The sequence below is a fragment of the Myxocyprinus asiaticus genome, chromosome 49, assembly GCF_019703515.2.
Source record: "Myxocyprinus asiaticus isolate MX2 ecotype Aquarium Trade chromosome 49, UBuf_Myxa_2, whole genome shotgun sequence".
In the NCBI taxonomy this organism is placed as follows: domain Eukaryota; kingdom Metazoa; phylum Chordata; class Actinopteri; order Cypriniformes; family Catostomidae; genus Myxocyprinus; species Myxocyprinus asiaticus.
Window position 1 is genome coordinate 24,699,348 of NC_059392.1, and position 16,059 is coordinate 24,715,406.

General features: G+C 37.6%; 1 protein-coding gene across 3 annotated transcripts in view; it reads left to right on the forward strand.

Moving 5' to 3' along the window:
- LOC127438193 (semaphorin-3D-like) overlaps positions 1–16,059 on the forward strand; it is a 98,578-nt gene that overhangs the window by 61,640 nt on the left and 20,879 nt on the right. For all 3 annotated transcript variants that reach the window (XM_051693575.1, XM_051693577.1, XM_051693576.1), the window contains exons 3-11: positions 4,128–4,288; positions 7,075–7,137; positions 7,507–7,626; positions 7,897–7,990; positions 11,287–11,415; positions 12,586–12,728; positions 13,552–13,666; positions 13,818–13,887; positions 14,480–14,624. In XM_051693575.1, the coding sequence (XP_051549535.1) occupies positions 4,128–4,288; positions 7,075–7,137; positions 7,507–7,626; positions 7,897–7,990; positions 11,287–11,415; positions 12,586–12,728; positions 13,552–13,666; positions 13,818–13,887; positions 14,480–14,624 (1,040 nt within the window). The remainder of the gene's footprint in view (positions 1–4,127; positions 4,289–7,074; positions 7,138–7,506; positions 7,627–7,896; positions 7,991–11,286; positions 11,416–12,585; positions 12,729–13,551; positions 13,667–13,817; positions 13,888–14,479; positions 14,625–16,059) is intronic.

The window sequence follows — 16,059 nt, forward strand, 5'->3', positions numbered from 1 at the left end:
AATGTCTTTAAAATCAAATATTTAAATTTATTATATTGACCATTAACTGCATAGACCCAACAATATGCACAAATGTACATGACACTGATGCTGATTAGGAAAAGTGACAGTTTTGTAAATGTATAAACAACAGCAGAAGTGTGATATACCAATATAACACATAAAACAAACATTGGGCTAAATGTTGCATTAGTATTAGCCATATTACCAAGTGACAGATGAATTTGAGCCAATATACTAAGTTTGCATTGTTTTACCCCTGTTGTACATGACTTTATCAGAAAAGATTTGCAACCCATTTTTGCGTTGTGACTCACTATTTGAGAACCACTTGTTGAATGCATTTTTATTGCATATAGGAGCTTTATTTTTCAAAATTTCCAAATCTCTACAGCCTCATTAAAAAGAACTGGAATTCCGTCTTACGGGCTTGGAATGCAAATTTATGTCATGAAGTTGAGAGCAAGAGGACTCTTTATCACGGCCTGTTAATGACAGTTAACACACGCATGCAGAAACACACTTCAGTAATCTCCATCTGTCAATGCAATCTCAGGGTAACTCAAGAGGCAACAAGGGATCTTCTCTTAACATGAATAAAGGCAGGAAAGAAAAGAGACAGAAACACTGGCTACATCAGGCAGAGCGCAACATGCAACGACAGAGAGCTAATTCTAAAAGCAATTTTCATAGCAGCGTAATGCACAAATGGGCGTGGGTGGGAATGTTTGCGCTATCTGTGAGTGTATGTGCTTAAACTTTGGGTGCATTATATGTTACTGAAGTGGCGCAAAGCCCAATTTGCTAACTTACCGAGAAATTGGTCATTGTGCTAAGACGTTTCAAAAGCACATCTGTTCTCAGCGCAAAGTCTAAACTCAGATCCTGCATTTGCAGTTTGGAGATTCCACCAGCAGGTAGTAATAAAGTTCTTGTCCAAACTCTGAAAATATAGTGGAACATCAAATGATGTCCATTACGATCACTGTTGTAGTTGTTTTATGAAACAACATTTTGAGATTTGTGTAAAACTTTCTAGAGGTCATTATTATAATAATAATTATTATGTTTATATTTACAATGGTATTTATTATGTAATTTGTATTTAGATTTTTTTCACCTGTTGTCGTAGGATGATTTTTAAGTTACTGCAAAAGAGGCCGGTGGAAGAAGTTGGAGAGGGAAAATGAATTTAGAAATATTTTTAGTTAAAAAACATTTTTTTTTCAATAAATGAATTACATTTTTAAAGCAAAATTGATGAGTAGAAGTAAAGTGCGTGCAAAATTCCACAGCCTAACCTGGAAGGCTGATACAATCACTATTAATACTAGCCATGATTTTTGTGTCACTTGATCAATATGATTAATTATACTTTAAAAAATAATTCCCATAGTTCCATTTCTGTTATTCCATGCTTTTGATGACTTTACTATTATTCTAAAATGTGAAAGAAAAAAATATATATAATAAAGGAGTAAGTGACCCCAATCTTTTGAACGGCAGTGTACATTATCAAATACTTATAATTGTGCTGTATTTGTTTATATCGCTGGTGCTTGACAGGGAATGGAATATATAATAGGACGCAGACGGTTTAATGTCCGAAGAAGAATTTCAGAATTAAATTGCACTTGACCCAGCCCATTAGTGCTTTGCGTGTGCAATTTCGCCATACTGACTTGTGCCTAGACTTAGCACATACTTGCACTAAAATACCAAAACTTCATGGCCATGCCCACTGACTTTGCACGTATGACTTATCGCATAGTGCTAGCGCTCATAAAATAGGGCCCCAGATCTTATGTCAGTTTGCTTGCAAAGTAAATGTATGTGTTATAACAATGTTTAGATTTTTTTTTTTTTTTTTTTACTTGAAAACAAGACAAAAATACTGAGCAAGAAAATGATTTTTTGCAGTATACTCAGTGATACTAAAAGTATACATAAGTTTATAACACATTATTACTTGGTCATTTCTATCCCAAGTCTGTGTCTTAAGTATGCACAAATGCACAAGAAATGACGAAAAACATCATGGCAACATTCGCAGGTGCATCATTTAATCTTCACCTCGAGGTGACCTGGCCAAAGAGCAAAAATGCATTCTCTAGACCTTGAGCTGTTTCCTGCGCAACATGTCAACTCCCTTTTGTCGATATCGAGGCAGGACATAAGGCTAAGAAAACACATGTCAAAGTTTATTACCCCAATCCTCCCCTCACCGCAATCTAGCATGCCTGACACCACCAAATGTTAGAAGTTCCATGAGTTAAATTGCCTGTTGATGTGTAATCATGGACTCTTTGCTTTGCCTGCAAATATGCCACATATGTAAGCCGCTGTGGGATGCCTGTCAGAGACCTGTCCCCCTGGAATAGAGTAGCAGAAGTGCAGCTGTCAAGGAACAGTGTTTAGGGTTAATTGGCCCTAATTGGGAGAGTTTTGTGCCTGCTGAAACACCAGCAAGAGAGAAGGTGGGGGGAGATGTGGACGTGTCTAAATGTGTTTGTATTAGTGTTGCATTTGTGCAACTTTCATGTATAATTGTACCTCCATGTGCAGGCTGCAGTGGGGTAGTGTTAATCTTTGTAACCTGATTAACGATAAACCATTTCGTATGTTGCATGATTTACGTATTTATTTTACATGTCTATCAAAGATCAGACCCGCCGCACAATTACCTCGTTATGAATGACTTTGAGTGACAGAAGCCAAACTGACTGATGCTGTGCGATCCTGAGTCTCACAAGCTTTAAATTGTAACACAATCTTATCAAAATAATTATATGTTATACAACAACCTCTCCTGCCTCTTATAGGGTTAAAGAATGGGTTGTACTGTAAATCTGAGGTTTATAACATGCAGTGTACAAATGCTTATTTCTCGTCTTCATGGAAGTTTGAATTAAGTATATTAAAAATAAATTTTAACTTTTTCTGAAGAAAGTTTGAGTAGTTCTTGCCTGTGCAAACATTGCAGCCACAGCGCTAGGGCAATACCCTAGCAACAAGGTAGCAACTTTCTAGAAACCATCTAAACACCCTAGCAACACTCTAGCAACCTTAAATCAACAAGCCCTGCCAACCACCCACAACACTCTAGCAACCACCTAGCAACCAATTAGCAACATTCTAGCAACCACCCAGAACACCCTAACGACCATGTAGCAAACTCTAGCAACCACCTAGCAACACTTCAGAAACCACCCAGAACACCCTAGCAACCAGCAAGCAACACTGTATCAACCTCGATGCAAGTCTTGCGTCCACCCAGATCACCCTAAAAAACACCAGTAAACCCCCAGCAACACCCTAGCAACTGCCTAGAAACACCCTAGCAACACCCCAACACCCTAAAAACCACGTAGCAAACTTTAGCAACCACGTAGCAATACTTTAGAAACCACCCAGAATACCCTAGCAACCACCAAGCAACACTGTATCAACCATGGTACAACACTCTTTCAACCACCTAGTAACACTCTAGCAACCACCTTGCAAATCCTTAGTAACCTCATAGCAACTGTCTTGCGTCCCCACCGAACACCCTAACAACCCCCTAGCAAACACCTTGCAACACCCTAAAAACCACCTACTAACACCCTAGCAACCACAGAAAACCTCTAACAACTACCTATTAACACCCAAGCAGCAACCAAGCAACACCCTAGCAACACTCTTGCGTTCACCCCGAACACCCTATCAATCCCCTAACAAACAACTAGCAACACCCTAACACCTGCCTAGCGACACCCTAGCAACACTCTTGAGTCCATCCAGAACTCCCTATTTATCCACTAGCAAACAACTAGCAACTGTCCCAGCAACACCTTAACAACCTCATAGTAACACCCTAGAAACGGTCTAGCAAAAATGCAACCACCCCCAAAGAACACTCTAGGGACCACCAAGCAACACTCTAGCAACTATGTAGCAACACTCTAGCATCCACCCAGAACACCCTAGTAACACTATCTATCTATCTATCTATCTATCTATCTATCTATCTGTCTGTCTGTCTGTCTGTCTGTCTGTCTGTCTAAGCTTCAAACTATTACCTTCAAACAATGGTTTCCTGCTTTTCATGAAACTGAAATGTCTGTTAAACTGTTGTCTTCTGTCAGACCTGCGGTCGAGGAACAGCTCTGCGGTGTTCTGGGATGGTGGAGTGGGTGGAGCGTTCCAGGCCTTACTGCTGGATGAAGACCGTGGCTGGCTGCTGGTCGGAGGACGAGACCACATCTACATGCTGAACTCTGAAAGCCTCACCCAACCGGCACGCAAGGTCATATCGCACAACCACCACCCCACAGCTCTATCATTTCAACTATCAGTGAAATATGTGAATACATTTGCAGGCAGAGAGGAGGAAATTTACTAAAGGGAAAACAGACTACACATAATGTTCACTGGCCAAAAAAATGTGTGTTCAAATGCATCAATACATGTCTAATATCACCATCATGGCCTCTCTGAAGTTAAATGAAACTCTGCTGAATGCATCTGTGGTCTGCTGTTGATTAACTCCTAAGTTTGTTCTGACCGAAGTTTTCTACTACACATCATCGTTACTGATAATTAAACAAGAGTTTAATTCACTCCCTTAGAGTTACATTTGGCTCAATATAAAATTAGTTTCCACGTCTTTGTAATAGTAAAATACCCCAAACAAATGAGGTTAATCATGAGGTTACTGCACAGTTATGCAAACGTGAGTTATTCTCATTCTCCCAATTACATTATTATGTACAGTGTGCTGATTGCCAACTAATGATTAGGTCAATACCTGCAAACAATTTCCATATGGAAATTATCACAATTTGTAAGGCATGTAGCTAGTTGAGTAATTATGGAAATACAGCAAGGAGTGTCCCTGTAAATCAACTTGTGACTCATAGCACACATTTTCTTCGAGGAACAAATGTGATCATATACCAGTCAAAAATTTGGACACACATACTTATTCTTTATTTTTTATTATTTTCCACATTTTCCATTAATCAAAAGATAAAAAATGAAGTTACAACATATGCAATAAAATACAATGTTAAAATAAAAAAATGAATGAACTTCAAAGCTTATGTTAAGAAGTTAAAGTTCTAAATGTACTAGTGTAAATGTAATGTATAATTGTTGATTAATAATCCTTATTTGGCAGCACTTTGTAATAAATACATGGTATAAAGTATTTATAAAGTATTAGTTCAGTGGTGCTTCATTATTTATAAATCAATGTTCCTGCATTTTTTAATACATCAGTAGAGTATATATAAATAGTGTGATATTTATTATATATTTATTAATTAATTTATATATAGTTCTCACTTTAGATTAGGTCATGCAAAATACTTAGCTTGCAATTATTGAGTGCTAATTACTACCTTTATTAAGCATTAACTGCTATTTTTTTCCAAAACAGTAATAAAAAACATTAATTAGGCATAAATGTATATCTAATTCATTACATACACCAATCAGCCACAACATTAAAATCACCTGCCTAATATTGTGTAGGTCCCCTTCTTGCCGCCAAAACAGCGCCAATCTGCATCCTAGAATAGCATTCTGAGATGATATTCTTCTCACTCACAATTATACAGAGTGGTTATCTGAGTTACTGTAGACTTTGTCAGCATGAACCAGTCTGGCCATTCTCTGTTGACCTCTCTCATCAACAAGACATTTCAGTCCACAGAACTGCCGCTCACTGGATGTTTTTTGTTTTTGGCACCATTCAGAGTAAATTCTAGAGACTGTTGTGTGTGAAAATCCCAGGAGATCACTATAGAAGCTACTATACAGAAGCCTATTAATGTTTTAACAATGTTGGAACAATAATTTATAAATGATCAATTAACTACATGCTAATGCTTTACAAATAATTTATACTGTGTGATTAGGCTATTATAAAGTTTTATCCAATATTTTAATGCCTGTAATATTTGGCAACACTTTATAATAACTACATGGTAAAAAGTATTTTTAAAGTATTAGTTTATAGGTAATTCTTTATTTATAAACTGATGTTCCTACATTGTTAATACATTAATAAATTATATACAAATAATATGTTATTAATTTATATTTATGATTATATTTGTATTTACAATTTGTTATTTTTTAATAAGTTCACATATAAGCTGATTGATAATGAGTTTTCATCCTTAGTAAACAACTTGTAAGAGTAATGGATCATTAATAAATAAATAAAGTATATATATTAGTTCTCACTTTATATAAGGTCATGCAAAATACTTAACATGCAATTAGTCGGTGCTTATTGCTACCTTTATTAACCATTAATTGCTTTAATAGTTAGTGTTTCTAAACATTTAATAAGCACATTAATTAAGAATAAATGTATATCCAATTAATTATATATATAAGTATATACATATTTTCTTTATTAACTATGAATTTATGCCTTCTGAATGTTCTCATAACCACTTCTTTACGACTGGTTTGCATTAACTAAAATATATTAGTTAGGTGTTGTTTGCTACAGTAAATATGAACTAATAAAATACTAGTTCAATATAGCCTATTCATTTTTTTACAAGGTTGGAACAATAATTTATAAAGGGTCAATAAACTAAAAACTAATGCTTTACAAATACTTTATACCATGTAGTTAGGCTATTAGAAAGTGTTACCCAATATTTTAATGCCTTTAATATGCTACTATACACTTTATTTTAAGCCAGACTTAAAGGCAACATCAATTTGATACAATTTATAATAGGGGGTCTCTGCTTAATCTCACTATCTAATAAGGGGTGGACTGAAAAATGTTGAAGACTCCTGATTTAGATCGAAACGTTTTCAGGTTGTTCAGACTTCTGACAAGTAGTCTATAAATATTCAAAGAACAATCAATTCAGCTATTTAATTCTGTTAATAGAGCAATTACAAGCTATGACGTTGTTAAATGTTGGTTTTACTGAATAATAACCCTTAATAAACTCACTGCAGGAGAGCGTTTAAGCATGTTGCTTTCCCTGCTTTAAAAAATGTAGTTGTGCAATGTTTTTTTCTTCTATTGACTGGAAAAACTGTCTTTATTATTTTTAGATTCATTGGCCAGCTGGACAGGAACACATTGAACGCTGCAAATACGCAGGAAAGAATCTTTCGGTAAGTAGCTTGAACTTTAAAAGAGCTCAAAGGTAAATATAGCAGAAAAAAAGCTTTCAAGAGCCCATGTGGTTGTATACATGTGCATTTTTACCAGAGTTCTCATAGTCTTAGATAAGAATAAAGCCTTACAATATGATATGCAGAGCTCTCTGGGGGGATAATTCAAGTTGTAAAGTCTTAAGGGAGGAGAAATTGCCATCTCTTTGCCTGAATTTTAGCAACAGCTCCCCTGCTATAATAGCAAAACAAAATAGCAGAACATCATTAGGTGCATTACTGGGTGATTTAAAATGCTGTACATCTTCTGATACTTACCATTACTCTTTCAAATCATCCTTTTAAACACATACTGCATGTATCTTTCAGATGGACTGCGCCAATTACGTGAGACTTCTTCAGCCTTTCAATAAAACTCACGTGTATGTGTGTGGAACTGGTGCGTTTCACCCGCAATGCACCTACATTGACCTGGGACACAATCTTGAGGTGAGTTGTCATGATAATGTACATGTATGCACTGAAACCTTGTAGTATTTTCAACTACTGTGTCTTTTTTGTTGCAAGGCCCACAAGAAGTGTAAAGTACAGTAAACAGGACTTTTAAAGGACACCTTAAGCTTGTTAATGGGACTATATGATCACCCACCAGGCTAAATAAGATCCTACAGCACCTGCTGAGAGATAAAGACCCTAAAGCTGAACTAACAATGAGAGTAATGGTGCAAAGAGGATGACAATCTTGTGTATGTCACCTAGAACCCCACATTCCAGCTCTTGAGCCATGCTGTAGAATCCGGGAGAGGAAAATGTCCTTTCAGTCCACAAGAAACTTTCACTGCCCGACTGACAGGTGAGTTTCCTGATCTGTCTATCTATCTATCTATCTATATCTATCTATCTATCTATCTATCTATCTATCTATCTATCTATCTATCTATCTATCTATTTATCTGTCTGTCTGTCTATCTATCTATCTATCTATCTATCTATCTATCTATCTATCTATCTGTCTGTCTGTCTGTCTGTCTGTCTGTCTATCAGTCTGTCTGTCTGTCTATCTATCTATCTATCTATCTATCTATCTATCTATCTATCTATCTGTCTGTCTGTCTGTCTATCTGTCTGTCTATCTATCTATCTATCTATCTATCTATCTATCTATCTATCTATCTATCTATCTGTCTGTATATCTGTCTGTCTGTCTGTCTGTCTGTCTGTCTATCTATCTATCTATCTGTCTATCTGTCTGTCTGTCTATCTATCTGTCTGTCTGTCTGTCTGTCTGTCTATCTATCTATCTATCTATCTATCTATCTGTCTATCTGTCTGTCTGTCTATCTATCTATCTATCTATCTATCTATCTGTCTGTCCATCTATCTATCTATCTGTCTGTCTATCTGTCTGTCTGTCTATCTATCTGCCTATCTGTCTATCTATCTATCTGTCTGTCTGTCTATCTGTCTGTTTGTCTGTCTATCTATCTATCTATCTATCTATCTATCTATCTATCTATCTATCTGTCTGTCTGTCTGTCTGTCTGTCTGTCAAGTTAGATTTATTTCCAACTGTAATTGTGCATATATATATGATGATTTTTATACCATGTACAGTGGCAAGAAAAAGTATGTGAACCCTTTGGAATGTATTGGTGATACATAAGATCTCATCTTCATCAAAGTCACAAGTATAGACAAACAACAATGTGCTTACAACAAACAATTGTAATCTTCACCGCTGGGATGATATTTTCATGTTGGTATGCGGCATCCTATTTACGCCATATGTAGTGCTACGTGTTCTTCCCAAACAATTCAACCTTAGTTTCATCAGTCCACAAAACATTATCCCGGTAGCATTATGGAGTGTCAAGGTGGTATTTGGCAAACTTCAGGCACGCAGCAATGTTTCTGTTGGAAAGCAGTAGCTTCCTTTGTGCTGCTGCCATGGACACCATGCCTGTTTAATGTTTTCCATATAGTAGACTCATGAACAGAGATGTTAACCAGTTCCAATGATTCCTTCAAGTTGTTAGCTGTCACTCTAGGTTTTTATTTTTATTTTTTACCTCATTGAGCATTCTGGTGTGTGCCCTTTGAGTCATCTTGGCTGGACAGTCATTTCTATGGAGAGTAGCCACAGTACTAAATTGTCTCTATTTATAGACAATTTGTCTAACATATTATTATCTGTGCTCTTCAATATAACTTTTTAACCCTTTCCAGCTTTATTCAAAGCAACCATTCTTGATCATAGGTCTTCCGAAATCTCTTTTTTTCGAGGCATGGTCCACGTCAGCAGATGCTTTTGTGAATAGCAAACTCAAAATATTTGAGTGCTTTTTATAAGTCAGAGTAGCTCTAACCCACACCTCCAATCTTGTTTAATTAATTGGAGGCCAGCTTTGCCAACTCTTGACTCTAATTAGCTTTTGTTGACATCATTAGCCTAGAGGTTCACATACTTTTTCCAACCTACACTGTGAATGTTTGAATAATGTATTAAATATGTACAAGAACAATACAATACTATGTGTGTTATTAGTTAAAACAGATTGTGTTTTTCATTATTGTAACTTCGATGAAGATCAAACCAGCTTTTAAGACAAATTTATACATAAATGCAGGTAATTCCAAAGGGTTCACATACTTTTTCTTGCCCCTGTACTTCATATACTTGTACTGAGCAATCATAATTTACACATATTTGCAGTATATTTTTAAACACACACACACACACACACACACACACACACACATAGGGTGAGGCTATCAATACTGGGCTTTTTTTCTCTCAGAATAAACATATCCTGGTATTTTTCTCTCCCTGTCCTGAGGTTAAAATGAACCCAGACTCCCGAACACATAATTTCGCCCATACTGTCCTCAAAAACAGCCTTTTGCAGCAAGAAATACTTGCACGAAAACTTCCCATTGTCACTGATGAATGGGTGAGGCTAACCCCAGTTAGTTTTACATGGAGCAATTTGGAAGTTCCTACAGTCAGCAGGTTCCTCACCCTTATTTGTCTGCATTTGTCTCCAGTGTACACTTACTGCACAGTTTACACACTCAAAAATGAAAATTCTGCCATTATTTACTCACCCATATATCTTTCTAATTCATGATGAATTTTTGAAGAGTATCCAATCTTTTCCATATAATGATAGTGAATGAGGACTGGGGCTGTGAAGCTCTAAAATGAAAAAAAAAAAAAAAAAAGGCACCATGAAAGTATCACAAAGTAGTCTATACAACTTGTGTGCTACAAGTGTTTTAAAGTTGTACAACAGCTTTGTGTGAGGAAACAACTGAAATTTAAACCGTTATTCACTGAAAATCAGTCTGCTTTAACTCTACTTGCCATGCTCATGAGATATAATGATAGAAAAAGCATTGTCTGTTTTGTGAACAAATCTCTTGTTTGAGTAAAGGGATGATACGGTTCACATAACTGTTCTGAATGATTGTTAAATGAATCGGACTGATCCGAGAAGATTATCAGTAAATAACAACTTACATTTTGGTCTGTTTCTCACACATAGCTATTGTAAGACTTCAGAAGACTTGGAATATTGTGCACAAATCATATGGACTACTTTTATGGTGTTTTTATTTATTATTATTTTTTTATTTGTCATTTTGGTGCTAGACTGCTTCATTTACTTTCATTATATAGAAAAGAGTGGTCAGGATATTCTTTAAAAATTCCCCTTTTCTGTCCCATAGAAGAAATTAAGATTTAGAACGACATCAGAGTGAGTAAATAATGACAGAATTTTAATTTTTGAGTAAAATATTACTTCAACTTAATGTATAAAAAAAAATGCCCAGGTGCTGCTACAGTGTGGTTAGGAAATTAAATCCAGCTGTGAAATTATTTTACTCCATACACCCCAGAGAACCATACTGCATTAACCATATGCTACCTAATTAAAGGCTATTACTGTGACCAGAGACCCTTTTATAATATAATGATGCCTTTGTGTATCTGGAATAATTGAAACTTCATATTCACACATGCTGCTGTAAAAACTAAAGTATTTTAAAGGTAGATTAATTAAAAATCATGAGATTATACAAAATCATTAGTCATTCTAAGTTATTCAGGAAGTGCTTTCCTTATATGACTCCTTCTGCTTGCCTTAGATGGCGACCTGTATGCCGGGACGTCAGTAGACTTCATGGGAACTAATATCGCTATTTTTCGCACATCTGTGCACAGCAGCAATCAACATTATATCCGCACTGAAGCTTACCAGGACCACTGGCTCAATGGTGAGAAACCTTCTTTGTTTCATTGTTTTCATTGTGTGTGAAAGACAGCATGGTCTTGTTCGAAGGCAGCAGTTCCCAAACTGTGGTGCGTCCCCTAGGGGTGCACAAGACATGAGGTTAGATATTAACCTCATATACAGTATATGCAATTTCAAGACATCATGTTTATTTATTTTTTTATTTTTTATTTTATCCGCTTTTCTCCCCAATTTGGCATGCCCAATTCCCACAGCTTACTAGGTCCTCGTAGTGGCGCAGTTACTCACCTCAATCCAGGTGGCTGAGGATAAGTCTCAGTTGCCTCCGCTTCTAAGATAGTCAGTCCGCGCATCTTATCACGTGACTCATTGTGCATGACAATGCGGAGACTCGCAGCATGTGGAGGCTCATGCTACTCTCCACGATCCACGCACAACTTACCACACGCCACATTGAGAGCGAAAACCACTAATCGCGACCACGAGGAGGTTACCCCGTGTGACTCTACCCTCCCTAACAACCGGGCCAATTTGGTTGCTTAGGAGACCTGGCTGGAGTCACTCAGCACACCTTGGATTCGAACTCACGATTCCAGGGGTGGTGGTCAGCGTCAATACTCGCTGAGCTACCCAGATCCCCCAAGACATCATATTTATTGATGGAATACATGGAATTTGTACATTTTAAAAACCAAAAATGTGACCCCAAAAAAAAAAAAAAACATTTAAAAAATGAAATGACGAATGATAACACAGAAAATCATATTGCAATTGTGAAGTCCCCAGTGAAACAGCGTTTGAAAATCATTAAAATCATGCCTTCATGTTTTTGTCTTTAAGGCCCCAATGAGCAAGCCAAAGGCAACTGTGGCTAGAAACAAAAGCTCCATAAGATGTTAGTCAGAAACATTGATGAAACCATGCTCGGCTGGGGGAGCCAGCTCTCCTCCGGCTGGAATCGAATTGAGAATTTGTGAATCGGAATTGATTTAGGAAATCTGTACAACAACCAGCCCTACTTGCAATGAACACATCTGTCATCAAACAGTCGCAACAAATTTTTTTTTAATTGCCCAAGCTTACAGAATGAGCGGTCTGAACAGTTTGAGAACCCCTGTTTTAGAGGGACCAGTGCTACATAATTGCATTTTGTGTCTTCTAACCTTACTCTAATGCCACTTTCCTTTATCAGAGCCGGAGTTTGTAGGATCATATTCCATCCCTGACACGCACAGCTTGGATGATGACAAGGTCTACTTCTTCTTTAAAGAGACCGCTGTGGAGTCCAACCAGCTCGACAAGCGAATCTATAGTCGAGTGGCCCGTGTCTGCAAGGTGAGCACCTAGTCCTGCACCGTAATGAACCAATAAAACTTGAAAATGGATCTTGAAGACCTTTGATTCATGTCCAAAATCAAGAATGTTTGTGTAAGCCTCAGCATCATCAGTTGCACAGTATTTGTAGCATCATGTATCTTATAATGGATGAATGACATGTTTGTTTGAGAGGAGTGAAAGCTAAGCTAGCAAACTTCCTTTCATCTGATCTTCCAAAACAAAGTTTTGTATATAATATATATATATTTTTTTGTATATATATATATATAATAAAAATATTTTTATAATATAACAATATAATAAAATTATATATTATATTATATTATATTATATTATACCCTATATTCTATAATATATGGGTTTTTTACACTCGAAACACAATGGGAGAGTAGGCCACAAAATCCTAACAAAGAAGTACTGTGAGGATACCATGGTAAAGTGATGGCTTCAGATGGTTATACCATGGTACTTTAATATTTACCATAGTACAGAATGATGATATTTATGTACAAAAGTACTTCAGAGACGTTGTGCCTAACAGCACCCTTCACATTAGGTAAAATCACCATAACGTACATTGCTTATGCATATTGTAGTATAATAAAGTAACAACTGGTGAATAATATATCATTCTTTTTTAAAACAAAATTGTATAAATATTGCTAAATTCCAAAATGACACTAAAACAATTGCTTTTTTCTATCTTGATCATTTTGTTTTTATGAAAAAGTTTATGTAGTTTTTCATTAAACAAATAAGGCCAATTGTGAGATACTGTGATGTCATGGAATTGCTTTCATGTTCTTGGTGTGTTTATCAGAATGACATTGGAGGGAAGAGAAGTTTGATTAATCGCTGGACCACCTTTCTGAAGGCCAGACTGGTGTGTTCAGTACCAGGCCCTGGAGGCATGGACACACACTTTGATGAACTGCGTAAGTTTACAGACTCTAATCACACACTTCTTAGAGGGAGACCGATCAGTTAAAGCACATTTAAAGATCAGTCAATATGTAGAGTATCAGTCATTGCAAGTATGTTTTTTTTAATCACACTCAACCGTTTTTCCCTTTTTGTTCATTTTAGAGGACATTTTTCTCTTGGAGACCAAAGATCCACAAAATCCAGTCATATACGGCGTCTTTTCCACTTCTAGGTAGGAACATAACGTGGAAAGTCTCACAAAACACTAACTCTTTAATCATTAAGTCACCAGTCCATAATCCTCCTTAAAGGAACTGTTCACCCAAAAATGAAAATTCTGTCATTATTTACTTACCCTCATGTCATTTCTGTCTTCAACAGGCTTGGAGTTTTCATTTTTGGGTGAACTATTCCTTTCACATTAGGAAACCACATTCCAGCCCAAGTTATTTGTTTACCTCATAATTCCCACTTTATCATTGGCTCCATCAAAATTTACCAATCTGTCACACTCATTTCCATTTAACTAACTCTTACAGGTTCTCAGACCACTTTTGTTTGTTCCAACAACCTAAATCTGATTATCTCAATTTATCCTGGAACTGAAATCAGTATTAAAAACGCCCCTAAAATCAACAGTCTGGTCATAGGAGTGTCTCCTGTCCACCCAATCTATGTAGAACAATCCGTCTTGATTCTCCCACCGAGGGAATGGATAGCCTAAGGCCATACAGGAGTGTCAAAGGTCACCAAGCTTGAGGAACTCTGTTATTCTAACCCAGCAGTAGACTAATACACTTTCTTTTCGTTTCTCTTCTCAAAAGCTCCGTCTTCAGAGGCTCGGCTGTGTGCGTTTACTCCATGGCCTCCATCCGAGCCGCCTTCAATGGGCCCTTCGCGCATAAGGAGGGGCCCGATTATCGCTGGATGGAGTACAAGGGGAGGATTCCTTATCCACGTCCGGGGACGGTGAGTTCTCAACAGGAAGGAATTATGATGGGTGGCTGGGTAGAAATAAAGATTTGTCTTGTTAGAGGGATGCCCACTCTCTTTATGCTCTATGTTTTAGGTCTGAGGTTTTATAAGCAACTCATTGAACAGAAACAAATAACAGAAAGAAAATATGACATTTATCCATTATTACTAAACATTACACACTAGTATCAAAACGAATTCTTATTTGGTTTGTTGACGTGACAATTTTTTTTTTTTGTCCAAACCTATTGAGTTATTCCAAAATACTGTAAAATACAATTCACACAAAACAATTACTTAAATACACCTCTACTAATAAAAATCAAAACTCACAAAATGAAATACATGTTCCTCATACTACCTCTCAGAGGAAACCAAAGTAGCGTTTGTCATTATGCTGCTCACTGGGTGGGCCCGCGACTGGAGAACTCTCGCTTGGGAGAACAAGCTACCCTTTTGCACCTCACTCCAGACCTTTTCCGCAGAGATGTGTAAGGTTTTTGATCGGTCCGTCAGGAGAGTGAGGCGGCTCGTCTACTCTCGGAGCTACTCTAAGGTAACATGGCAGTTGCTGATTAGCCATTGAGTTCTACACCCTGGCTATTTCGTGTGGGTGGAACGAGCAGGCCATGTGGGATGGCTTCTTCAGTGGGTTATCGGAGGAGCTACTCGATGAAATTTATGCTCTGGATTTACCTAAGGCATTCGATGCTCTGGTCGATCTCGCCATCAGAGTGGATCAGCGACGGCGATCCAGAAAAGCTGCTCAGGAATGAAGCGCTGATTGCTTTTCTCATGCTCCTCCTACTCCTGTCAGGATGACTCCGGAGGAGGAGTCCATGCAAGTTAACCGCACCCACTTGTCCAGGAAGGAGAGAGAGAGGAGAATGCTCCAGGGACTGAGCCTGTACTGCGGCGAAGCAGGTCACTTGCTAGCAGCATGTACATTAAAAGGACGGCATTCATCGGCAAAGCGAGGACTGCAGATGAGTGCAACTAACCACACTAGGTCCTCCACCAAGGATGCATGCCTCCCAGTCACCATCACCTGGGGTAGGTCGGTATACCACGTATTCACCCACATTGACTCAGGAGCTGAAGGGAACATTATGGATCTGGAAGCAGCCGCTGCATGGGTTATCCAGCTGAGATCCGTGGAACCCTCCATTCCCACCTTCTCTCTGACGGGGGAGACCCTCTTCACCATTTCTCAAGCCACGGTCCCAGTAAGTATGGGAGTTTCAAGCAATCATGAAGATTGTGTTTTTTACTCTCCGGTCCCCCAGAAACCCTCTGGTCCTGGGCCAGCCATGGTTGAGGAAGCATAACCCACACGTTAACTGGGCTAATAATTCTGTAATTTCTTGGAGAGATTATTGCTCTTCTCGTTGTCTTGGTTTGGCTCTGTATCCTGTGTGTTCCTCGTCTT